The sequence below is a fragment of the Desmodus rotundus genome, chromosome 12 (genome assembly GCF_022682495.2).
Source record: "Desmodus rotundus isolate HL8 chromosome 12, HLdesRot8A.1, whole genome shotgun sequence".
NCBI classification, from domain to species: Eukaryota; Metazoa; Chordata; class Mammalia; order Chiroptera; family Phyllostomidae; genus Desmodus; species Desmodus rotundus.
In genome coordinates, this window is record NC_071398.1 from 36,262,545 (window position 1) to 36,290,467 (window position 27,923).

The window sequence follows — 27,923 nt, forward strand, 5'->3', positions numbered from 1 at the left end:
CAAACAAATGGAAGCATATACCATGTTCATAGATTGGAAGAATTAACATGATCAAAATGTCCATACTACCCAAAGCAATTCATAGATTCAATTCAATACCTATTAAAGTATCAATGGCATATTTCACAATACAGAACATAGACTTCAAAAATTTATGTGGAATCATAAATGACCCTGAATAGCTGCAGCAATTTTGAGAAAGAAGAACAAAGTAGGAGTGATCACAATACCTGATATCAAACTGTATTACAAAGCCACTCAAATCAAAACAGCCTGGTACCGGCATAAGACCAGACACACAGGCCAATGGAACAGATTAGAGAGCCCAGAAATAAACCCAAGTCTCTATGATTTGTTAATATTTGACAAAGGGGTCAGCAGCCTAAAATGGAGCAAAAATAGCCTCTTCATCAAATGGTGTTGGGAGATCTGGACAGCTACAAGCAAAAAAAAATGAAACTTGATCAACTTACACCATACGCAAAAATAAATTCACAGTGGATAAAAGTCTTAAATATAAGTTGTGACACCATAAAAGTCCTTCAGGAGAACACAGGCTGGAAAATCTCAGATATTCTATGCAGCAATATTTTTACCAGTATGTTCATAGAGCAAGGGACAGAAAGGAAAGAATTAACAAATGGGATCTCATCCCAATGAAAAGCTTCTGCACAGCTAAAGAAAACAGCATTAAAATGAAAAGAGAACCAACAGTATGGGAAAACATATTTGCCAATGATACCTCAGACACGGGTTTGATCTCCAAAATATATAAAGAATTCACATGACTCCACTCCAGGAAGACAAACAACCCAATTAGAAAACAGGCAAAGGACTTGAACAGACACTTCTCCAAGAAGGACATACACAGGATCCAGAGACATATGAAAAGATGCTCATCATCACTACCCATCAGAGAGATGCAAATTAAAACCACAATGAGATACCACTTACACACCAGTGAAAATGGCCATCATAAACAAAGCCACAAACAATAAAGGCTGGAGAGGCTGTGGAGAAAAGGGAACCCTAGCGCACTGTTGGTGGGATTGCAGACTGGTGCATTCACTATGGAAAACAGTATGGAATTTCCTCAAAAAACTAAAAATGGAACTGCCTTTTGACCTGGCAATTCCACTGCTTGGAGTATATCCTAAGAACCCTGAAACACTAATCAAAAGAACCCATGCACCCCAATGTTCATAGTGGCACAATTTACAATAGTCAAATGCTGGAAGCAACCTAAATGCCCGAAGCAACCTAAGTGCTCATCAGTAAATGAATGGACCAAAAAACTATGGTACACTTACAATATGGAATACTATGCAGCAGAAATAAAGAAGGAGCTCCTACCCTTCACAACAACATGGATGGAACTGGAGAGTGTTATACTATGTGACATAAGTCAGGCAGTGAAAGACAAATACTATATGATTTCACCTTTAAATGGAACCTAGTCAACAAAACAAACAAGCAAGCAAAATATAACCAGAGACACTGAAATTAAGAACAAATGGACTATAACCAGAGTGGAGATGGGAGGTGATAATGGGGGGAAAAGGGTGAAGGGTTTTCAGGAACTTTAAAGGACATGTGGACAAAAGCAAGGCAGGGTGGAAGCAGGGGAAGAAAGACAAATATACACTAAAAGTTAAGAAATAAGAAAGATACTTCAAAGCAAAAGATAAGGTAACAATACTTATATCTGACAAAATAGATTTTAAAACAAAGAATATAATAAATGACAAAGAAGGACACTACATGATGAAGGCAGCAATCAAACTAGAGGATATAAGCCTTGTAAACATTTATGCACCCAACATACGAGCACCTAAATATACAAAGCAAATTTTGATGAATATAATGACAGGGACTGACAGAAATAGAGTCATAGTAAGAGATTTTAACACACCATGACATCAATGAATAGATCTTCCAGATAAAAAATTGACAAGGACATAGTAGCTTTAAATGACACAGTAAACAAATTTAATTGATATCTTCAGAGCTTTTCACCCTAAAGCAGCAGAATATACATTCTTTTCGAAGGTGCATAAAACACTTTCTAGGACTGACCACATGTTAGGACACAAAATAAGTCTCAATAAATTTAAGAAGACTGAAATCATGTCAAGCATATTCGCTGAATATAAAGGTTTTAAAAACTAGAAATCAATCAAGAATAAAACTGGAAAATACACAAAAACATGGAGGCTAAATAACACATTACTAAAAAATAAATGGGTTAACAATGAGATCATGGAAAAAATCAAAAGATACTTTGAGACAAATGAAAATGAGAACACAACAACCCAAAATCAATGGGACACAGCGATAGCAGTCCTGAGAGGGACATTCATAGCATTACAGACCTACCTTAAAAAAACAAGAAAAATCTCAAATAAACAATCTAGCTTTACACTCAAATGTACTAAAACATAACAACAAACAAAAACCAAAGTAAGTAGAAGAAAGGAAATAATAAAAATTATGGCAAGAAGAAAAGTAATAAGAGTCTAAAGAAAAAAATGATTAAAAAGACTAATGAAACCAAGAGCTGGTTCTTTGAAAAGATAAATAAGATTGACAAGCCATTAACTGGCTTCACTAACAAAACAAAACAAAACAAAAAAGAACTCAAATAAAATCAGAAATGGAAGAAGAGAAGTAATAACTGACACCACAAATAAAATGGATTGTAAGAGCCCTGGCTGTGGTTTAGTTGGTTGGAGCATCATTCCATGCACCAAAAGGTTGCCAATTCAATAGTTTGATTCCTGGTCAGGGTACATATGTTGTCTGAGAGTTTGATCCTTGGCTGAGGCATGTGCAGGAGGCAATTAATAGGTGTTTCTCTCTCACATTGGTGTTTCTCTCTCTCTCTCTCTTTCTGTCTCTCTATCTCTTCTTTTCTCTCTAAAATCAATGGAAATGTGACCTCAGGTGAGGCTTAAAAAACAAGGACTATAAGAAAATATTACAAACAACTATACACCAGCAAATTAAATAATCTGCATGAAGTAGATAAATTCCTAGAAACATAGAGTCTTCAAAACCTTAATCAGGAAGAATCAGAAAGTCTGACTAGACAAATTACAACTAATGAAATTAAAGCAGTAATTTAAAAAAACTCCCAATAAACAAAATTCCAGAACTAGATAGCTTCACAGGTGAATTTTACCAAATTTTCAAAGAGCACTAACACCTATCTTTCTAAAACTATTCCAAAAAACTCAAGAGGAGAGAAGACTTCCCAGCTCATATTGCAAGGCCAACATTACCTTAATTTGAAAACCAGAAAAAGGTACTACAAAGAAGAAAATTATAGGCCAATATCCCTGATGAACATGGATTCAAGAATCCTCAACCAAATATTAGCAAACCAAATCCAGCAATACATTAAAAAGGTCAAACATCATGATCAAGTGAGATTTATTCCAGGGATGCAAGGTTGGTATAGTGTCTACAAATCAATTAATGTGATACATCACATAAAGAAAATGAAGAATTAAAATCATGTAATCATGTAACCATACCCATCGATGCAGCAAAGCGTTTGACAAAAAGCAGCACCCATTTGTGATTTAAAAAACCTCTCAGTAAAATAGGAATAGAGAAAACACACCTCAACATAATAAAAGACACATATGACAAACCTACATCTATCATCATACTTTTTAGGGAAACCGAAAAGCATTTTCCTTAACATCAGGAACAAGATGGGGATGTACACTTTCACTGCTCTTATTCAACATAGTGAGTAAGACTGTAATTATTTGCAAGTGACAAGATACTATACAGAGGGAACCCTAAAGATTCCATGAAAAAATTACTAGAACTGGTAAGTGAATTCAATAAAGTGCAAGATACAAAATAAACATCCAGAAATCAGTTGTATTTTTATACACCAGTAATGAACTTGCAGAGAGGGAAACTAAGAAAACAATCCAATTTATAACTGCATCAAAAACAAAATAAAATACCTAGGAATAAATTTAACCCAGGATGAAAAAGACCTGTACTTGGAAAATTATAAGACACTGAAAAAAGAAACTGAAGTAGATGCAAGTAAGGGGAACTGTTGCACCCACTGACGCAAGAAACAGATGTTCGGAGACTTTCAGGACGTTTACAGAGATGTTACTTTAATGGCCAACTCTTTTAACCTGCGCAGGGGCGGACTCTCGACGTGTCCCGGAGACACGGTGCTCAGAAGAGCTGCAGATGAGAGCCGCCCCGAACGCTCACAGGCTAGCTCTTTTATACAGTGAGAAGCAAGCAAGCAAGTTACAAAAGCGGGAGTTGCTGTTATCTCTGCATAGCTCTGAGCTCTGGAGGAGTTTTGCTCTGGGTTCAGGAGGAACTATCTGTCTGTCTCCTGTTGATAAGTTTATTTCGGATGACGATTTGTTTCTCTTCCTTATCCATTCTAGTGACCTTCAAGAGGTTTTCTGCTTAGCAATGCTTATAATTGTCTAGCCCTCTTTCCTAGCTCTCAACAGGAACCATGTACCATGTTCATGGACAGGAAGAATTAACATATTAAAATGTCCAAACTACTCAAATCAATCCATAGATTGAACACAATTTCTCTCAAGATACCAATGGCATATTTCACAGAACAAGAACAAATATTCCAAAAATTTATAGGGAACTAAAAAAAAACCCACATATCCTCCACAATCTTAAGAAAGAGGAACAAAGTTGGGGGAATCACTCTATCTGATATCATACTATACTACAAGGCTATAGTAAAACAAAAACAACAAAACAACAGCATTCTTGCTGTTGTTTTACTGGCATAAAGACAAGAATAAATCCACATCTTTATGGTCAATTAATCTTTTACAAAGGAGGCAAAAACACACAGTGCTGGTAAAGACAGTCTGTTCAATAAGTGGTGCTGAGAAAACTGGACAGATATGTGCAAAAAAGTGAAACTAGGCCACCATCTTACACCATACACAAGAATTAACTCAAAATGGATTAAAGACTTAAATGTTAAGACTCAAAACCATAGAAATCCTAGAAGAAAACATTCAGTAAAATATCGGACATTTCTAGTAGCAATATTGTTTTTGGTATGTCTCCTTGGGCAAGGGAAACAAAAGAAAAAAAATAAACAAATGGGACTACATCAAACTAAAGTTTTTGCACAGTGAACAAAAACTACCAACAAAATGAAAAGGCAGCCCACTGAACGGGAAAGCACAATGTGAAGCAAAGCTGTTTTATTTCACATTTTACTCTTTCCCATAGATCGTTTCTTCCTTCATCTCTGTAATGGCTCCATCATACTTTCCCTAAAGAATTCTCATGCAAATTCTGGTCCCAGTCCTGTATACTTAATCCACTTATTTTCTACATCCTCTTCCAGTTATGCCAGGTTTACCCAACATTTTAGAGTGGGTTTTTTTTTTTATTTTCAGGTATTTTTATATTTTAATGACCACCCTCTTTATTAACATAAACCAGCCTATCTTTTATACATATTACTGCCCTTGGTTCTCTCTCAATTAAAGATGACTCTAAATTATATGCATACCTGAACTGCAACCTGATTGTGGAGAAAACTCTTTGGCTTTCACTCTTTCCTGATTTTCCTTCGGCTTTGCTCCACTGATTTCTGGTGCTAAACATTATTGAGTAGAAACTTAACACTTGTCCATGTCTTTTCTTCTTTAAGCAACTTCAGGTTTTCTCTGGATGCTCAAGAGCCTTCCTTTATTTTACAGACCAATAACTGTGACATCTTTTAGTTTTCTGGATCAATTTTCCCTTAAACATGACTATCCTAATCCTGGCACTTGGGCTTTTTTTCTTTTATCACTCTGCTTGACCTCTACTCTGTTCACGGCAGTTCTGTCTCCAAAGTTTAGCATTCAAGATGAAGTAGTCTTTCTGGAATTATCTTTTCTCCTGTTTCTGGAATCTTATTTAGTAAGTTTCACCAGTTCCTAAGGACCCCTTCTCACCTCTAATTAGCAAGCCTCTCATCCTCTGACAAGCTCTATTTAGTCTCAACTGTATTAGAAAGCTGTATTACAGCTTTATTTAGAAAACTGTATTACATGTTCTTTATTAGAAAACTGTGTTACATGTTTTTTTTGGAGTTTGTGGACTTTTCCTTTATCTAAATTTCACTAAAATTGGGAGTTTGCTGTTTTGGTTCCCATTTGTGACTTTGAATTGTTTCCAAGAGATGGAAGAGTTAAGATTCACATTAAGCTGTTATACTGGTCATACTAAGAACTCTCCTCCCTACCCAGCCCCTCCCGCCCCCAGGTGGGGCAAGTCAGAGAACAAACTTGGGAGCAGTCTTGGAGAGGAATAAAGTATAACTCTAAACGCTGCAGAGCGGATTTAAATTGTATGTATGAAAACACAATCCCTAAAACAACGGAAGGTGAAAGATCCATAGCCATATACAAGGAACAGAGACATTATTTTATTTTTTAAAAAATATCTGAAAGTATTCGTCAGGCCGAGTGGTTTTCTTTTTTGCTTCTCCAAGAGTCAATTTTAGTCAAATAAAATTGATGGTACAAGCCCTGGCTGGTGTGGCTCAGTGGGTTGAGTGCCATCCTGTGAACCAAAGGGTCAATGGTGAACCAAATGGTCGCTGGTAGGATTCTCAAGCAGGCCAGGTCCCCAATAGGGGGTGCGCAAGAGGCAACCACACATTGATGTTTCTCTCCCTCTCTTTCTACCTCCCTTTCCCACTCTCTAAAAATGAATTCTTTAAAAAAAATTGATGGTATAAAAATATGTGCCCCTGAGATAGCCTAGGAATCTGAGCCCCAGATTCCACTAAGAAAAAAACCCCACAGAGCTGGTGCTACCTTGCTGACCCTTGCTAGGATTCCAAGGACGCTGTGAGATCTGAGCCCCAGAGGAACCTCGAGAAGGCAGCGAGCTAAGAGCAAAAAGCAAGGAGTTTCTAGGAAGGGGAAGCAGCGGAGCTGAGGCCAGATCCCAGCTCAGATCAGTTCCCATGTGGGTGGTTCTGTGCAGAGTTTTTAAAGAATAAAACCCGTGCACTATGGGAAGTAGTCTTGTCTATCTCTGATAGGGGGTCTCCATACCGCGCCATCCAGCCCCTGGGACCTGCCTCCCAACCAGTCCACTTGGGTGTTGCCCCACCCTGGTCTGCCTGCTCTGACACCCTGTTTTGCTGACTCGGGCGCCTTTTGCAGGGTCAGAGCAGACTGTCAGATGCCACATGGCCTGGAGAAAAAGAAAACACACCTGATAAGACCACCACAAAAATATAATCACCCCTCCTCTCCTTATTGAAAAAGAAGCCTTATTTCTTTTCTACGAGCTTCCTAAAAAACAAACAAACAAACAACAAAAAACACTAGCCGGCGCATGCGCAATTGAACAACATCGCAGGAGCAGAGACCAAGCAGCCCAACAGAAGAAAAAAGTTCACAGGATTCCTCCCCAACTCCCTGCCAATAAAAGGCCTTTCCCTCAACTCCTTCTGGGAGCACACCCGTTCCTCTGTTCAGTCGGGGGGCAGGCTCCCTTGCACACAAGCTTAATAAAACCTTTGCCTGAACTCGTTTTTTTTTCTTCTTCTGGCGATCTCTCTTTATTTCTATCCCTGAGTAGAAAGAAAAAGAACCCAGGTCTCAGGTAACACCCCCAGTATCATTTTTTTCCAGGTGAAGAAAGTGAGGTAACCCTCCCAATTTTACCTATGGCCTTACACACACTAGGGCCATACTCAGTCACTCCCTCCCTGCCCGCCCCCACCCCCCAGCCAGCTCCCCTCCCGCCCAATACACACTGCTTGACGCCTGTGTGGATAACCCGTCCCCTTCAGCATCATGTGAGCTCTTCCTGCTGCCATTTGGATCTGAGACTTCCAGGTTTCCTCTCCCTGATCAGTGCAGGTTCCCCGCCAATGCTCACCCACTGATTAAGGCCAAAATGCCAATTTAGTCAGTCTCGAGTATTCGCCGAGTGGGATGTAATTCCTGGGAGAAGCGCAGTTCCACTCATCCCCGTGGGAAACCTCAATGCAGAAAGTCATCTCTGACAATCTTCTACTTAGGCGGACGCCTCACCCATTCCAGTCCTAGACTACATTTCCCAGGGTTTCTTGCGGCTCTAATCAACTTCCGGCGAGAACTGAGCTACCTTTTTTATTTCTCAAGGAACAAACGACTCCTTGGGATTGACCGGGTCTGTGGAGGAAGCTTGTCTTCAGGGTGTGGGGTCTGCCTGGAGTGGAAGCCGCACTCCGAGGCTGCGGGGGGCTCTCAAACACTGCCGGCAGCGATTCCGGGAGGGCAGCGGGGCGGTCGGCTTCGCCCAGAATTTGCGCTAGCGGAAATCTTAGAGACGGGCGCCAATTCGACCAAACGGATCCCGCGCGGAACTACATTTCCCAGAAGACCCTGCGGGAACAGGGCCGCTTTTTCCCTCGCTTCTGTTACCTTGGGCCTCCTGGTAAGGTGCAGTGCAAGGTGAGACTCCTCGATCTCCGGGACGCGACTACACTCCTCTGGTGCTTCCCTGAGGGTTTGAAGGGACGGCCCGGGCGGGTCCGGAGTCGCAGGCCTGCGTGAACTGGTCAGGCTGGGGATTCCATCTGTACTATTGTGACCTTACGTGACTGTGTGGCGCTCTGGGCGCGGATGTGATTGTATATCTGGTGGTAAGCGTGTCACTGTGACTGTGACCGTGCGAGAAGCTCTGTGTACAGGTGTCATTGTGGATATGGACGTTGTAGGTGTGTGATTGCGACAGCGTACGGCGCTGCGTGTATCGGTGTGACTGTGTCCCTAGGGTGGGACTGCGATCGTGTGCATTCGTATAACTTTGTGTAACACCGTGTGGGGAGGAGAGTAGCGGGAATGTAGATAATCTGTGATGATGTGGCTGTGACTGTTATCTGAGGGCTGCGTGTTTGTGCTTGAGGTTGTGTGAATGTTAGCGGCACTAAGTGTACTGGATGTCCGTGACTGAGGATGTGTGAACATGATCCTGTGACTGTTTGTAGCGCTCTCTGAGCAGTTGGAGGGTGCTTGTAATGGTACCAGGGAGGCAGTGTGTTGGTGTGTGAGGCCAGGGCGAATTTTGGTCTCGGCCAGCAGACTTTTCCCGTTCTAACATTCAGAATGCTCAGCACAGCCTCGACTCCTCTGACCTCTCTCCTTGGGTGGTAGGTTTAGGAGAGCTACCTCAGACCTGGTGAGTCTGGCATCTCACAAGAAAAACCTGGCATCTACTGATTTCTTTCTCCTTCCTCAGCTGTGCTTCTCGGGAGGTTCTCAGAAGGAGGAGGAATGGCTGCGGGTCAAGCCAAATACAAGGTGCATTGGGGTTTCCTATTTGCTTTTTTCCTCCTGGATGGTCTTCTTTAAAATAGAGGCTCGTTAAATGTCCTCTTTCTACAAATGAACACTTAAGAAAACATGAGAAGCTCTGGGGGCAGACACACAGATCCCAGTATACACCCTCATTTTTTACTACACAATGTTTGCATATTAATTTAGGAAATAACTTAGTTATTTCTGTGTGCTAAGTTTTGCCTCTTAAACACACACACGCATGCACACACCACAAAACATGATTTTTTTTAAAGAATGTGGAATATAGGAAGTTACAAAGAGTATATAGCCAGTCAATATTTTGATCTGTTTCCTTCTAATAAGTTTCCTATGCATATATAGTACACAGTATTTCAAGATTGGAGTCTTACATTGTTTACCATTTCATAGCTTATGTTTTCACTAAAAGTTATTTGTCACTACTATACAGTTTCTTTTTCATTCTTTAAAAAAAAATTCCTGAATATTACATGCACAAAAGTGCTTAAAATATAAGCATATAGTTTAAGAAGTAACTATAAAGAGAAACTCTGTATAACAAAAACTTGCATCAGCACCCCAGAAACCCCAGTTAGTCCTATACACGGGGGAAAAACCCTATTCTCTTCACCTCTTTAGGTAATCTTTATCCCGACTTTTAGGTAGTAATTACTTTTGTTAATAGTTTACCGCACATTTACACATTCCTAAAAGATACAGTTTAGTTTTTACGTTCACCTTTGTAGAAATAAAATTGTGCCATGTAATGTTGTTTTGAGTCTTGCTTTTCTTACACAATACTGTATTTCTTTAGGATCACTCTTGTGGTGAGTTGTTACACATAGCTATAATTTGAATGTGTGTTGTTTCCAGTTTTTGGCTACTTTGGAAGCACTGCTTTGAGCATATACGTATTAGTATCCTGGCGCACATATGGATGCTTTCCTAGGGCATAAACATGTGACTGGAATTGCTGGGCTTTACGATATATGTATATCTTTAAATTTCCTAGATATTGCTGAACTGATTTTCAGTATGCTTGTACCAGTCATCCTGTGTTCTTTCTAATACTTGATTACTTATTTTAAATTTGATGAATCTGCAGATATAATGCGTATCATATGGTTTTAAAAGTATAACATATGTTACCGAAGGTACAGAAATCAAAGTACATATCTGATGAATTTTATAAAATGAGCATATTCATTTAACCAGAACTTAAATCAGATGAGGAAATAGAATGTTACCAACATTCCAGAAGCCTGATTCTTGTCCTGTCTACTCACTACCCACCTCTCCCAAAGTTAATCATTATTGTGTGTTCTATAGTCATAGACTAATTTTACCTGTTATTTATACAAATAGAATCACACAATATCTCCTCTTTTGTGTTTGACTTCTTTTGTTTAACATTAAATTTCGCATGTAATGTGAATGCATTATGTAATAATATGTGATATGAAAATGTTATTCATCTTCATCTATGCTGCTTCACCTAGTTGTAGGTCGTTTGTTATTATTGTTTAAAATTCCCTTGCATGAACATACAGTTTAGTTATTCATTCCCTTATTGATTGCCATTTGGGTTATTTTCAAATTGGGGCTATTATGGCCAAGGCTTCTGTGAGCACACTTGTACACATCTTTTGGGGCACATATGAATGCATTTCTATTGGGTATATTCCTAGGAGTAAACTTCTGTGCTGCATGGGTTAGGCACATATTCAGCTTTAATATATACTAACAGTTTTCAAAATGGTTGTATTAATTTACACTGCTGACTTCATTGTATGAGAATAACTTTACAACAAGAAGTTTTACTAGAGATAAAGAGTAATAATGATATAAAGGTTACACCATCAGTAAAGTATTACAGTTCTAAATGTATATACCTTCATAAGATAACTTTAAATATATTTGACAGATCTAAAAGAAGTAGTAGACAAATCTTAATCATAGTGGGGGATTTTTAGCACTGTTCTCAATAGCTGATAAAACAATCGATAAAAACCCAGTAAAGTATATAATATTTGAACACTGGGATTGACAAATGTGACGTAATTGATATACATAGCACAGTGTTCTTTACAACTGCAGTATATATTATTTACAGATGCATATATGCCATTTATCCAAATAGATCATATTCTGGACCATAAAGGGAATTTGAGTAAATTTCAGAAAACTGTATATTTTTGGATCACAGTGGAATTCAGCTAGAAGTCAATAACAAAAACATAGTTAGAAATATTCCAATATTTGGAATTTAAGCAATGTATTCATAAATAACTATTGAATCAAGGAAGATATTGTGATGGAAATTAAACATATTTTGAACTGAATGATAATGAAAATATCAAAATATGGAATATTGTTAAAACTGAGGCTGAAGAAATTATGAAGCCATAAATGCATATGCTAGTAAAAAGAATGCCGAAAAATTAATGATCTATTTATACATCTCAAGAAGTCAAGAAAAAGTATACTGAAACCCAAAGAAAGCAAAAATTAGGAAATAATAAGAACTCAAATAAATTTATGTATATTAGAACATAAAATGAATGTACAATGGAGGAAATTAACAAACCCAAGAGTTTACTTTGAGGATTAATAGAATTGATAAACCTCTAGCAAAATTTAAGGAAGAAAAGGGAGATAGGGCACAAAACACCAAATCAGATTTGAGAAACAACGAAAACACAGACTAGCTTTAAGCCCGAGTTCTCAATTAGTTCTTGGTTGGCACCTAGGACATGGTTGCACAGTATAAGATCATTAGAACCGGAGCATTTGATTATTACACTTGAGTCCCTTTGTATACTTTATTGACATGTAAATTTCTCTTTTAATGCAGATTTTTAGTTTTGTAATTCAGTTTCTTCATTGGACATTGTGTCTGCTTTAAGTTTTGCGTGGCCTGCAGTGTCATTACAACTTACTGAGCTATCATGAAGGGTTTAATGTGTTAATAAAATATTAATTTCTTAGGTGATAATGAATTGAGTATGCAATGAGTTCTTTGAGCTTATTCAGTGAGCTTATTTATTATTTTATCATACCCCATCTCTGCTTGAATTTGCACGCATGATAGAAATACCCTTATTATCTTGGGTTATCATGTGAAGCCACAGGTGTGATGCTCCTTCCGTGGTGTTGATACAGTGTTTCCTTTTTCTGAGCCTGGCTTCTTAAAAGTTCCCTAAGGTTATAATGTTCAGATTGTGCAGATGGAAACGAGCACATTAATTAGATCATGTATAGGTAGTAGAATGAGAAGATATAAATACTAGGGTAAGAAAAAACACATATACAGGGTCCAGCAGATGTAATGCCTGCTCGAGTATGGTTGGTAGGGTAATAATATGGAGGTAGTAATTTAAAATGTAATTTAAACATTTCACCTAAAATGTCATATGGTGTGCCTGAGTGTGATATTGTTATGATACAGAATTACATGCTTATCATTTTGTAATAAAAAGGGCGTTATTTGTGCCAGACCCTGTATAATTACTCACTAATTATGACAAGGAAAAAGCTTTTAAAATTCAACCTCTTTTTTGTGTACTTCAGGTTTTTTTCCTCTGGCATCATTATGGGCTTAAAGCATTTTTCAGTGTGTGAACTTACTGAGGGTTGTCAGCCTTCATCATAGTAAAAGGAGGATGGCAGGAGAAACATAATATGTTCTTGCACAAATTTTCATCACGTGGTTAATGAGAGCCCCTTTTAGGAGAGTCTTAAAAGGAATCTTTTCAGCACAGTCCCTGTGATATTTTTTGAAAACACGTTTTGGCAACAGCAGAAGGTTCCACATCTAATCAAACTTTTTTTTTTCTCTTGTAACACTTGGAGTCAGCTATTATTCAGGAACCCCTCTTTTCCTTTTTCTTGTCTTCACTTCTCTCCTTTCCTTTGTGCTATTGAATAAAAGACAAAAAATAGGACACTTATGTTATACCTGAGAGTTTATGTTGGGTAAAAGAACTACTGTTACTGGTCTAAGCTGAAGTGGTACCAGAGCTCAAAACCCTTTCTTTTTAAGGTTTTATGTTCACATTGATTTTTTTCTAGTTTTTAAAAACTTTTTAAAATGAATTTATGTTGGTTTTCTTTAGGATTTTATTTATTTATTTTTAGAGAAAGGGGAAGGGATGGATAAAGAGAGGGAGAGACACATCAGTGTGTGGTTGCCAGTCACATGGCCCCCACTGGGGACCTGGCGTGCAACCCAGGCATTTGTCCTGACTGGGAATTGAACTGATGGCCCTTTGGTTCACAGCCCATGCTCAATCCACTGAGCTACACCAGCCAGGGCAATTTCTCTCTAGTTTTCTTAAGGTAAGTTCCCCCCCCCCCCCAATTTGGTAGATTATTGAGGGATTAATTGAGGACGTAATTGGATTTGAGGCATTTTTGCAATAAATGTATATTATGAAATAACAACCAAATTTGCTTCTTTAAAAATGATGAGATTTAAAAGAAATTTTACATTCAGGTGGGCACTTCCTCAAGAAAGGGACTGTGGGTATGACGTGTGTCTGAAGCTGTTAAATATTAGATTCATTATCTAGTGATTGAACACTCCAGCGACTATGACTTCGTAAGGCTGTTAACTTTCCTTTGGACTCTATTAACCTAAAAATCAGCTGGCACAGAGTAGGAGAGTTAGAATACAGATAATGTTTTTGAAAAATAAGCATATGGTGTTTTGAGCAGGCTTACTCTGAATTAAAGTGACGTAGATGATGCAGATGAAAACATAACTGAATGCCTGGAGTTTACTCAGGAAAAAACCAGGATGAGCATCAGTCTCCCCAGGTTTTTTGGGCCTAATCACTATCTTAATTTTCTCCCCAATCCATTCTCCTGGACAAAAACCATACAAAAATATGTTGGTTCCCCTTTCCAATTAGCCACTCGAAATGTTTATCCCACCCTTCATTGCCTTGTATTACTAGGAAATAGAGTTACTGCCTATTCTAACATGAAGGGGAATACCTTTGGGCAAGTAATGGACTGTAATGGAATTTATAATAGAAAAGCATTCTAAAGAATTGGGTCCTTAAAAACTGCCTTCACTCAACATCGTTAGTCATAAGGAAAATGTAAATCAAAACCACAGTGAGGTAATTACTAGGTATTTATATACCTTCTAGGGTGGCTATGATAAAAAAGACAGACCATAATAAGTGTTGGTGAGGATTTGGAGAAATTGTGGTAGGATGTAAAATGGTGTTACCACTTTAGAAATCAGCCTGGCAATTCTTCAAAAAGTTAAACAGAGTTACCATATGGCCCAGCAGTTAACACCCAAGAGAATTGAAAATATATTCAAACAAAAACTTGTATGTGAATGTTCATTGTAGAATTCACAGTAGCCAAAAAGTAGAAGTAATCCAAATGCCCTTCCGTCAATAGATTAACAAAATGTGATATATCTATACAATGGAATATTATTTACCAATAAAAAGGAATGATGTTCTGATACATACTATAATATGGACATACCAAAAAAAAACATATTAAATGAAAGAATCTAGTTACAAAAGGCAGTACAGTGTATGATTCTATTTACTATATTTTGGGTGCTGTGTATAATGTGCACCCATGTTTTTGGCCCAAACTTTCAGGAAAAAAATCTTTTGTTTTAATTTTTTAATTCAATTTTTTACTTATTTCTAGTTAGAAACAAAACAGATCATCATGTTCCAGGGTATTATTTTGCATACAGATACTGTTATTGCTTTCTAGATTACACTTTTAACGCATAGGCATAAATCAGAGAATTAAAAACATTTACATAGATACGGAATTAGTACTGGCCATTTATAATGTGCACCCTTATTTTTCCCTAAAAAATTTGGGCAAAAATTGTACCTTCTACATGGCAAAATATGGATATGAAATTTCTAGAATCGGTAAACAGTAGATTAGTGGTTGCTTAGGAAGGGAAATGGGAATTGATTGTAAATGGACTTTCAGGGGAAATGAAAATATTCTAAAATTAGAACAGTTGTGGTGATATACTAAGAAACACTGAATTATATACTTTAAATGAGTGACTTATGTGGTATTTGAAGTATCTCTCCATAAAGCTGTTAAAAAATCCAATAATGCTAAGCTAAAATTAGTGATAGAGTCTAGATAAAACAATATTGGCCATAACTGTATAATTATTGAAGCTAGTTAATGGGTACGTGGAAGCTTTTTATACTGTTTAAACTCTGCTTTTATGTATGTTTGGAAATTTTTGTATTAAAAAGTCAAAACAAGAAACTAACCTGATACCTAATGATGAAATACTAGCAGCCTTCACAGTAAAATTAGGAAGAAGGCACTATCAATAGGATTATTTAACATTTTTTCTATGTGTATTAGAAAAAGTACTCCTTAGGAAACAACTAGAGAACAGTTATTCTTTCCTATAACTTCTATCAAGCTTCTCCGTGTTCTAGTTGATTTTCTGTCCGTGGATGTCAGGGTTGGGTAATAAACAATGTTTACTATACTAATGAATACCATAAACTTTTAAAAAAATTTAAACTCCTGGTTCTTGAGCTAGAAGCTTGTAGTGAGAAGCATTGATGATTGCTTCTCCTCTTTCCTTTTCCTGAAATTCTTCTGTCCCACCAGGAATTCTCAACTCCCCGAGGTTGGGAACAGAAAAAAGAAGAGGGAATAAGGGTTGAGAAAAATCTTAATTATATCGACGCTAGTCTTCTCTTGCTTTGGGGCATGTTCACATCTAACCGATGAGAGGACAGTGGCTGCTTACAATTTCTACATTCAGCCTTTGGGCCTCAGTCCCACACGGAGCCATTCTCTAGAGGTCAAGGACGTCCTCTTTGGTGGGCTTAGAATAAACCCTGACCAGGTGAGCTATTATTATGGGGCTCATGTCTAGTCCCAGGAGAGGTTTAGGCCGGCTTTGTGTCCTCTCAACTCTGAGAATGCAAGGAAAGTTTTCCTAAGAACTATCACTGCATTCCACTTGGAATCCTGATGGCACTGGGGTCCCCTCTTCTCCTTATGAGATAGGAATACAGAGCACACCAATGCTTTCCAAAAATAGGTCTTTCTTTGAAAGACAGCCTTTTAGCTCTCCAGTCTCTGAAATACCTCTGGAATAGATGTTTAATTGAAACAAGGACACAAATTAGGTTTCCAGCCAGCTTCTTTTCCTCTATGCATAAGATGGCCAAGGTTTTCACTGTGGAATGCGGTTTCATAGACCCTATTGTCTTACTCTCCTCCAGAAGGCCTATTTTTTAATTTTTCAGTTACAGTTGACATACAATATTACATGAGTTTCAGGTGTACAACATGCTGACTATACATTTATATAACTTAAGAAGAGAGTACCCTAATAAGTCTAATACCCACGTAACACTCATACGTAGTTATTAAAATGTTATTGACAATATTTCCTATGCGGTACTTTATATCCCCATGACTGTTTTTATAACTACCAGTTTGTACTTCTTAATCCCTTTACCTTTTCAACCAGCCCTCCAGTGCCCCTCCCATCTGGCTACCACGGGTTCTCTATCAATTTGTTTCTGTTTTTTCATTTATTTTGTTTTTTAGATTTATAAGGGAAATCATATGGTATTTATTGTTTTCTGTCTGACTTATTTCACTTAGCATAATGCTTTCTAGGTCCATGCATGTTGGACCTAGAAAATGTCCAACATGACAAGATTTTATTTTTTTCTATGGCTGAGTAATATTCTACTGTATGTAGGTACCGCATCTTTTTGCTTCTGTATCTGGGCTATTTTAAATAATACTGCAGTGAACATGGGGGTGCATTTTCAAATTAGTGTTTTGGATTTCATCTGATAAATATCCAGAAGTGGAATTGCTATGTCATATGATAATTCTATTTTTAACTTTTTGAGGAAACTCCATACTGTTTTCCCAAGTGGCTGCACCAATCCACAATCCTACCAACAGTGTGTGAGGGGTCCCTTTTCTGCACGTCCTTGCCGGCACATGTTGTTTGTTGATTTATTGATGAGGGCCATTCTGAGAGGTGTGAGGTGATAACTTGGGGTTTTAATGAGCATTTCCTTATGATTAGTGACATTTAGCATCTTTTCAATTGTCTATTTGCCATCTGTATGTCCTCTTTGGAGAAATGTCTGTCCAGGTCCTCTGCCTGTTTTTAATTGGATTATTTTTTGTATGTTATGAGTTCTTTATATATTTTGGATATTAACCCTTATTGGATGTATCTTTGGCAAATATCTTCTCCCATTCAGTAGGTTGTCATTTCATTTTCTTAATGGTATCCTTTGCTGTGAAAACACTTTTGAGTTTGATGGAGTTTCATTTGATTATTTTTTGTTTCATTTCACTTGCCTGAAGAGACATACAAAAAATATTGTTAAAAACAATGTCAGAGAGTTTTCTGCCTATGTTTTCTTCCTGCAGTTTTAAATTTTTCTGTCTTACATTTAAATCTTTAAGTCATTTGAGTTTATTTTTGTATATAATGTAAGAAAATAGTCTAGTTTCATTTTTTTTGCATGTATTTGTCCAGTTTTCCCAACACTATTTATGGAAGAAACTGGCTTTTACCCTATGTATATTCTTGTCTTCTTGGTTATAGATTGACTGTATACACGTGGGTTTTTTTTTTTCTGGGCCCTCTATTCTGTTTAATACATCTATATGTCAGTATTTATGCCAGTATCATGCTATTTTGATTACTGTAGACTCGTAGTATAGTTTGATATCAGGTAGAATGATACCTTCAACTTCATTCTTCTTTCCCAATATTTACTTGGCTGTTTAGGGTCTTTTGTGGTTCCATATATATTTTAGGATTACTTGTTCTAGTTCTGTAAAAACTTCCATTGCTATATTGATGGAGATTACATGGAACATGTAGATTGCTTTAGGAAGTATGGGCATTGTAACAATATTAATTCCTCCTATCCATCAGCATGGTATATCCTTCCATTAATTTGTATCTTCATTTTCTTTCTTCAGTGTCTTTTTTTCTGAGTATGGGACTTTAACCTCCTTGTTTAAGTATATTCTTGGTATTTTATTACTTTGATGCAATTGTAAATAGGATTTTCTTTGTTTTCTTGATAGTTCATTATTGGTATATAAAAATACAACTGATTTCTGAATATTAATTTTGTACCCTGTTCTTTACTGAATTTACATATTAACTCTAATAGTTTTTGATGGAATCTTTAGGGTCCTCTCCATATAGTAGTATGTCATCTGCAGATAATGACAGTTTTACTCCTTTCTTTCCAATTTGAATGTGTTCTGATTTCTTTTTTCTTGTCTGATTATTGTGACTAGGTTTTTCAGTACTAGGTGAATAAAAGTGGTGAAAGTTAACACCCCTGTCTTGTTCCTGATCTTAAAGAAAAAACTTCCAGCTTTTCCCCATTGCATATGATGTTGGCTGTAGATTTGTCTTTTATGGACTTTACTATGTTGAGATATGTACCTTCTATTACCACTTTGCTGATAGTTTCTTTTTATCATAAATGGAGGCTGGATTTCATCAAATGCTTTTTCAATATTTATTGATATTATTATGTGATTTTTGTCCTTCATTTTGTTTCTGTGGTGTATTACATTTATCGATCTGTGAATTTTGTACCATCTTTGCATCACTGGGATAAATCCCACTTGATCATGCTGTCTGATCTTTTTCATGTATTGCTGGATTCTGTTTGCTAATATTTTGTTGAGAATCTTGGCATCTGTGTTTATCATGGATATTGGCCTATTATTTTATATTTTTGTAATGTCTTTGTCTGGTTTTGCTATCATGGTAATTGCTGGCCTCATTAAATGAGTTTAAGGGCCTTCCCTCCTTTTCAGTTTTTTGCAATGTTTTGAGAAGGATAGGCATTAGTTCTTTGAATGTTTGGTAAAATTCACCTGTGAAGCCATCTGGTTCATGACTTTCGTTTGTTGGGAGGTTTTTTGCTTTTTTCTTGATTCAGTTTCATTAGTAGTTATCAGTCTGTTCAGGTTTTCTACTTCCTAAGTTAGTCTTGGAAGATTGTGTATTTTAGGAATTTATCCATTTATTCCAGGTGGTTCAATTTGTTGACATACAATTGCCCATAGTATTTTTTATAATCCTTTTTATTTATGTGATATCAGTTGTCACTTCTCTTTCCTTTCTGATTTTACTTATTTGGGCCCCCTCTCCTTTTTTCTTGATGGCTCTGGGCAAAGGTTTATCAGTTTTGTTTTATCTTTTCAGAAAACCAGCTCTTATTTCATTGATCTGTTCTGTCCTTTTACACTTATTTTATTTACTTCTGCTCTGATCATTATTATTTCCTTCCTTGTTACTCACTTTGTTATTCTTTTTTAAGTTTCTTTAAGTATAGGGTTAGATTTTTTTTTTTTTTTTACTTTTTGATTATTTTTGAGGCCAGTATCACTAGGAATTTCCCTTTTATAACTGTGTTCCGTAGTTTTTTGGTAATTATGTTCCTGTTTTATTTGTCTCAAGGTATCTTTTGATTTTTTCCTTGATTTCATTGTTTACCTATTTATTGTTTAGTAGCATGTTATTTAGCCTCCACATGTTTTTGTGTTGTTCAGTTTTTTTTTTTTTGAAATTGATTTCTAGTGTCATACCATTGTAGTTACAGAAGATGCTTGACAAGATTTCAATCATTTTAATTTTATTGAGACTTGTTTTTTGGCCTAACATGATTGTATCCTGGAAAATGTTGCATGTGCACTTTAAAACAGTGTGTATTCTTGCTGCTTTGGGGGAAAATGCTCTAAAGCTACCAATTAAATCCGTCTGGTCTGTGTCATTTAAAGCAACTGTTTCCTTGTTGATTTCCTGTCTGGATGATTGTGATTGATGCCAGTGGGGTGTTAAATTCCCCTACCTATTACTGAATTACTGTCACTCTCTATCTTTATGTCCATCAATATTTGTATATAGGTACTTCTATGTTGGATGCATAGATGTTTACAAGTGTTATGTCCTCTTGTTGGAGTAATCCCTTTATGATTATAAAATGCCCTTCGTGTCTTCTTGCAGCTCTTGTCTTAAAGTCTTTTTTTCTGATAAAAGTATTGCTACTTCAGCTTTTTTGTTTCCATTTGCATGAAATATCTTTTTATGTTTCCTTACTTTGAGTCTGTGTGTGTCTTTTCATGTGAAGTGAGTTTCTTGTAGGCATCATTTGTATGTCTTCTATTTTTTTCCATTCAGCCACTTCCATTCCATTTCCAAAATGCCCTATGTCTTTGAGCATTTTGTTTATTTACATTCAAAGTAATTATTGATTCCCATTTTATAGTTTTCTGTTGTCTTCTAGTTCTCTGTTCCTTTCTTATTCTCTTGCTCTCTTCTCTTGTATGTTAATGATCTTCTGTGATGTTTGCATTTTTTCCTTTTTTCTTTTACATGTCTTGCAGGTTTTTGGTTAGTGGTTACCATGTGCTACATATATACCAAACTATTTTTATAGTAGTCTATTTTTAGTTGATGGTTGTTTACTTTTGAACACATTCTAAAATCACCACAAATCCCTACTATATAGACATATATTATATATATTTTTTGCCTAATCCCTTCATCTTTTTTCACCCAGCCCCCAACCACCCTCCCCTCAGACAGCTGTCGGTCAGTTTCATGTATCCATGCTTCTGTTTCTGTTTTGTTTGTTAAATTATTTTGTTCATTAGAGTCCACATATAAGTGAAATCATATGATATTTGTCTTTCTATGACTGTCTTATTTCACTTAGCATAATACACTCCAGGTCCATCCATGCTTTTGTAAAAAGTAAGATTTCCTTCTTGTTTGTGATATTTCCTTCTTGTTTCCTTCTTGAGTGATATTCCACTGATTAAATGTACCACAGCTTTTTTATCCACTCATCTGTTGATGGGCACTTGGACTGTTTCCAGATCTTCGCTATTGTAAGTAACACTGCAGTGAACATGGGGGTGCATAAATTCTTTTGAATTTGTGGGTCAAAAGGCAGTTCTAGCCCTGGCTGGTGTGGCTTATGGATTGAGTGCTGGCCTGTGAACCAAAGGTCGCCAGTAGATTCCTAGCCTAGGGCGCATGCCTAGGTTGCAGGCCAGGTTCAGTGGGACACAGGCAAAAGGCAACCACACACAGATGTTTCTCTCCCTCTCTTTCTTCCTCCCTCCCCATCTCTAAATATAAATAAATACAATCTTTTTTTTAAAAAAAAGCAGTTCCAGTTTTAGTTTTTTGAGGAAACTCCATACTTTTTTCCACAGTGGCTGTACCAGTCTGCATTGCCATGAATAGTTCATAAGTGTTCCCTTTTCTTCACATCCTTACCAGCACTTGTTTGTTGATTTATTGATGATAGTTACTCTGACAGGCATATGGTTTTCATTTGCATCTTTCTGATAAGTGATGTTGAGTACCTTTTCATGTCTATTGGCCATCTGTATGTCTTCTTGAAAAAGTTTCTATTTAGATCCTTTGCCCTCTTTCTTTCTTCTTTCTTTCTTTCTTTCTTTCTTTCTTTCTTTCTTTCTTTCTTTCTTTCTTTTTCTTTCATTGTTGTTCAGTTACAATTGTCCCCATTTTCAACCCGTTGCTCTCTCCTGCCCTATCCATCCTCCACTTGCAAAGACAATCCCCTCCCCATTGTCCTTGTCCATAGGTCCTTTGTACATGTTCTCCTTCTTTCCCCTGTTAACCCACTCCCCCCCTCTCTGGTCTCTGTCAGTTTGTTATTTCCATGTCTCTGGTTCTTTTTTGCTGTTTGTTTTGTTGATTAGGTTCCACTTATAGGTGAGATCAATGGTATTTGTCTTTCACTGCCTGGCTTATTCTGCTTAGCATAATACTCTTTAGTTCCATCCATGCTGTCTTGAAGGGTAGGAGTTCCTTCTTTCTGCTGTGTAGTATTCTATTGTGTAAATGTACCAGTTTTTTTATCCATTAATTTAGTGATGGGCACATAGGCTGTTTCTAGCACTTGGCTATTATAAATAACATTTCTATGAACATAAGGGTGTATAGGTTCTTTTGAATTGGTGTTTCAGGGTTCTTAGGGTATAATCCCAGCAGTGGAATCGCTGGATCAAAAGGCAGTTCCATTTTTAGTTTTCTGAGGAAATTCCATGCTGTTTTCCACAGTCACTACACCAGTCTGCATTCCCACCTTTTAAATTACATTGTTTTCTTGGACACCAGTGGGGGTTCAGGCGGCAGCAGGAGAAACTCCCAGCTTCGTAGGAGAAACTCCCAGCTTCACAGGAGAATTCGTTGGAGAGACCCACAGGATCCTAGAACATACACAAACCCACCCACCAGGGAATCAGCACCAGAAGGGCCCAATTAGATTGGGGGTAGCAGGGGAAGTGACTGAAAACCAGCAGAGAGCGGAGCAAGCGCCATGGTTCCCTCTTGGACCCCTCCCTCACATACAGCACCACAGCGCAGCAAAGTGGATTGCCCTACTCTGGTGAACACCTAAGGCTCTTACTACATAATAGGCGCACTGAGACCAAAAAAAATGACCCAAATGAAAGAACAGATCAGAGATCCAGAAAAAATACAACTAAGCGACAAAGATATAGGCAACTTATCAGATGCACAGTTCAAAACACTGGTAATTGGGAAGCTCACAGAATTGGTTGAATATGGTCACAAATTAGATGAAAAAATGAAGGCTATGAAAAGTGAAATAAAGGAAAATGTACAGGGAACCAACAGTGAAGAGAAGGAAACTGGGACTCAAATCAATGGTGTGGACAAGAAGGAAGAAATAACATTCAACAAGAACAGAATGAAGAAACAAGAATTCAAAAAAAGGAGGAGAGGCTTAGGAACCTCCAGGACATCTTGAAATGTTCCAACATCCAAATTATAGGGGTACTAGAGGGAGAAGAGTAAGAGCAAGAAATTGAAGACTTATTTGAAAACATAATAAAGAACTTCCCCAATCTGGCAAAGGAAACAGACTTCCAGGAAGTCCAGGAAGCTCAGAGAGTCCCAAAGAAGTTGTACCCAAGGAAGCACACACCAAGGCACATCATAATTACATTACCCAACATGACAGAGGAGAGAATCTTAAAAGTAGCAAGAGAGAGGAGACAGTTATCTACAAAGGAGTTCCCATAAGGCTATCATTTGATTTCTCAAAAGGAACCTGGCAGGCAAGAAGGGGCTGAAAAGAAGTACTTGAAGTCATGAAAGGCAAGGATCTACATCCAAGATTACTCTATCCCGCAAAGCTTCCATTTAGAATGGAAGAGAAGATAAAGTGCTTCCCAGATAAGGTCAAGTTAAAGGAGTTCATCATCACCAAGCCCTTATTATATGAAATGTTAAAGGGATTTATCTAAGAAAAAGAAGATCAAAAATATGAACAGTGAAATGACAACAAACTTAAAATTATTAACAACCACACTAAAACAAAAACAAAAACAAACTAAGCAAACAACTAGAACAGGAACAGAACCACAGAAATGGAAATCATGTGGAGGGTTATCAGCAGAGGTATGGGATGGGAAGAGAAGGAGAAAAAGTACAGAGAATAAGTAGAATAAATGGTCGATAGAAAATAGGTAGGGGGAGGTTAAGAATAGTATAGGAAATGTAGAAGCCAAAGAACTTATATGTATGACCCATGGACATGAACTAAGGGGGGGAAATGTGGGTGGGAGGGGGTGTGCAGGGCAGAGGAGAATAAAGGGGGTGAATTGGGATGACTGTAATAGCATAATCAATAAAATATATTTAAAAAAATAAATTACATCGTTTTCTTGGTGTTGAGTTGTGTAAGGTCTTTATGTATTTTAGATGTTAACCCTTAAACAGATATATCATTGGCAAATACGTTCTTTCATTCAGTGGGTTTCCTTTTCATTTTGTTGATTTGTTGTTGTGCAAAGGCTTTTTATTTTATTTTTTAAAAATTATTGTTGTTCAATTACAGTTGTCCGTATGTACCCCCCATTATTCCCCCCTTACCCCAGCCTCCCTGCCTCCCTCCCCTGCTTCCACCCCCCCTTGGTTTTCTCCTTGTATCCTTTGTAGTCGTTCCTGAAAACCCTTTGCCCTTTCCCCCCATTATCCACTCTCCATCCCCTCTGGTTATTGTCAGATTGTTCTTAATTTCAATCTCTGGTTGTATTTTGCTTCCTTGTTTGTTTTGTTGAGTAGGTTCTAGTTAAAGGTGAAATCACATGGTATTTGTCTGTCACTGCCTGGCTTATTTCACTTAACATTGTGCTCTTCACTTCCATCCATGCTGACCCAAAGGGTAGGATCTCCTTTATTTCTGCTCCGTAGTATTCCATTGTGTAAATGTACCATAGTTTTTTGATGCATTCATTTACTGATGGGCACTTAGGTTGCTTCCATCACTTGACAATTGTAAATTGTGCTGCTAGAAACATTGGGGTACATAGATTCTTTTGGATTGGTGTTTCAGGGTTCTTAGGATGTAATCCTAGCAGTGGAATTGCCAGGTCAAAAGGCAGTTCCATTTTTAGTTTTCTGAGGAAATTCCATATTGTTTTCCACAGTGGCTGCACTAGTCTACATTCTCCCAACAGTGCACTAGGGCACCAAGTGGGTTTTCTCCCCATCCTTTCCAACACTTGTTGTTTGTTGCTTTGTTTATGATGGCCATTCTGACCAGTGTAAAGTGGTATCGCGTTTTGGTTTTAATTTGCATCTCTCTGATGGCTAGTGTTGCTGAGCATCTTTTCATGTGTCTCTGGGCCCTCTGTATGTCCTCCTTGGAGAATTGTGTGTTCAAGTCCTTTGCCCACTTTTAAATTGGGTTTTTTGTCTTCCTAGAGTGGAGTTACGTGTATTCTTTATGTATTTTGGAGATCAAATCCTTGTCTGAGGTATCATTGGCAAATATGTTTTCACATACTGTTGGTTCTCTTTTCATTTTAATGCTTTTTTCTTTAGCTGTGCAGAAGTTTTTATTTTGATGAGATCCCATTTATTTATTCTTTCCTTTATGTCCCTGGCTCTAGGGGACATATCAGTGAAAATATTGCTGCATGGAATATCTGAGATTTTCCTGCCTGTGTTCTTCTGAAGTACTTTTATGGTGTCACGACTTATATCTAAGTCTTTTATCCACCTTGAATTTATTTTAGTGTATGCTGTAAGTTGATGATCAAGTTTCATTTTTTTTGCATGTAGCTGTCCAGATCTCCCAACACCATTTGATGAAGAGGCTATTTTTGCTCCATTTTATGCTTCTGCTCAGGTTGTTGAATATTAATGGACCAGGCAGACTTGGGTTTATTTCTGGACTCTCCATTCTGTTCCTTTGGTCTATGTGTCTGTTCTTATGCCAGTACCAGACAGTTTTGATTCCTGTGGACTTGTAATATAGACTGGTATCAGGTATTGTGATCCCTCCTACTTTGTTCTTCTTTCTCAACATTGCTGCAACTGTTTGGGGTTGTTGATGTTTCTATATAAATTTTTGAAATATTTGTTCTATATTTGTGAAATATATCATTGGTATTTTAATAAGGATGCTGTTGAATCTATAAATTGCTTTGGTTAGTGTGGACATTTGGATAATGTTAATTCTTCCAATCCATGAATATGGTACCTGCTTCCATTTGTTTGTGTCTTCCTTAATTTCTTTCTTCAGCGTTGTGTAGTTTTCTGAATACATGTCTTTTACCTCCTCAGTTAGGTATATTTCTGGGTATTTTATTTTTTTTGTTGCTATATCAAATGGAATTTTTTTTCCTGATTTCTGTTTCTTATATTTTATTGTTGGTGTACAAAAATGCCTTTGATTTCTGAATATTGACTTTGCATCCTGCTGATTTGCCAAATTCACTTATTAGGCCTTTAAGATTCTCTCTTTGTCTTGGAATTTTGCCACTTTAATTATGATGTGTCTTGAAGTGGGTCTCTTTGGGTACTTCTTGATTGGGACTCTCTGAGTTTCCTGGATTTGTGTGACTTTTTCTCTTATCCAATTAGGGAAGTTTCCATTATTACTTTTTCAAACAGGTTTTCTATCCCTTGCTGTTCTTCTTCTCCTGGTATCCCTATTATATGGATATTATTATGTTTCATGTTGTCTTGCAGCTCCCTTACCACCTGTTTGTTCTTTCTGATCTCTTTTCCTTTTATTGGTCTATCAGGGTGTTTTTTTCTACGTTGTCCTCCAGCTCTCTGATTTGATCCTCTGCTTCATCCAGCTTGCTTGTAATTCCTTCTAGTGTGTTTTTTATTTCCGAGATTTTATTGTTCATTTCTTCCTGGTTTTTGTTTATAGTTTTTATTTCCTTTTTCATACTGTTGTAGTTCTCACTCAATTCCTTGTAGTTATCTGTGAGTTCCTTGAGCATCTTTATAACCATAATTTTGAATTCTATATCTGATAGCTTGCTTACCCCCATTTCCTTTAGCTCTTTTAGTGGGGAGTCTTCCATTCCTTTTGATTGCATGTTCTTTTTTTGTCTTCCCATTTTAGGTGACTCTTTTTGTTTATTTCTGTGCTTCCTGATGCTTCACTTTACTAGCTGTCTTTGTAGGGTAACCGCTATGGTAGGAATTCTATGGGGTTCAGTGGTGTGGTCTCTTTGATCTCCTTGTTTGGATGCTCTAGGTTTGCCCTTTCTTCTGTTTGTGTGGGCTCTCTTGTTGTACTTGGTTTTGTACCTTGTGGTGGTTCCTTTGTTGGTGGTTTTTCTCCTCTAGCAGGCATACTGATATTCGCAGCTCCCACCTCTTATATGTGATCAGTGGCAGGCAAAATGGATTAAGGCAGAGGGAGAGTATTCTATGGGATTTAAAATACCCACAAGTAGAGAAGAGAGGAGATTCTTTGGATAAGTATAGTGTTAACTGTGATATTTCACCCAGCTAGCCACTCTTTATGAAAGGTGAAAGAGAAGACTCTTGTCAGAGGGGAGGATGATTGTGAGCTGAATCTAGAAAACAGAGCACTTGTGCGATGTTCGATGATGATATGGTGAGAGTAAAGGATAGAAAGTAGGCGTAGTGTGAGATAGAATAGAGTTAAGCACAACAATAATAGTGCTCAGGAATAAAGTGAAGTGGGCTATTATCAGGAAGGGTTCCTGTGTAGTATGTACAATTGTGTGGAACAACAATTATTTACAATAGTACTGGAACAACAATAATATGACAAGAAATGTATGATTTGGATAACCAGAATAGAAAGTACACAATCAACAATAGTGTGTTATTGGAACATGAGTGAAGTGAAAGAAGGAAAATTAAAATACAATAAAGAGAGAATAAGGAAACCAAACAATGTAACTAAACAGAAGTAGAATGAGGAAAATTAAACATATGTAAGAGAAATAAAAAAATACTAATAAAATAAAAGTGGTAAAACTAATGAAAAAATAATAATACACATAAACAATAAAATGCCAGCTCTATGGGATAGCAAAGTGACATTTGTCTCAGTTTCTCAGTTTTTGTGGTTAGCCTTGTGCTCTGCCTTTGGATCTGTCTCCGGATCCTTCCTATCTCCAGGTCTTATTGTCTCACTTGGGGGAAGAAAAAAAAGGGAAAACAAAAGATAGAGCCTGCCTCAGACTTTAAAGCCATTCAGCGAGTTCTGCTGGTCT

At 37.3% G+C, this 27,923-nt stretch overlaps 1 protein-coding gene across 1 annotated transcript in view; it reads left to right on the top strand.

Annotated features, from left to right (window-relative positions):
- The first annotated feature begins 8,366 nt into the window (after positions 1-8,366).
- LOC112320041 (zinc finger protein 420) overlaps positions 8,367-27,923 on the top strand; it is a 95,577-nt gene continuing 76,020 nt past the window's right edge. The window contains 2 exon segments of the mRNA XM_045185421.3: positions 8,367-8,477; positions 9,265-9,326. Of these exon segments, the coding sequence (XP_045041356.2) occupies positions 9,300-9,326 (27 nt within the window). The 5' untranslated portion in view covers positions 8,367-8,477; positions 9,265-9,299.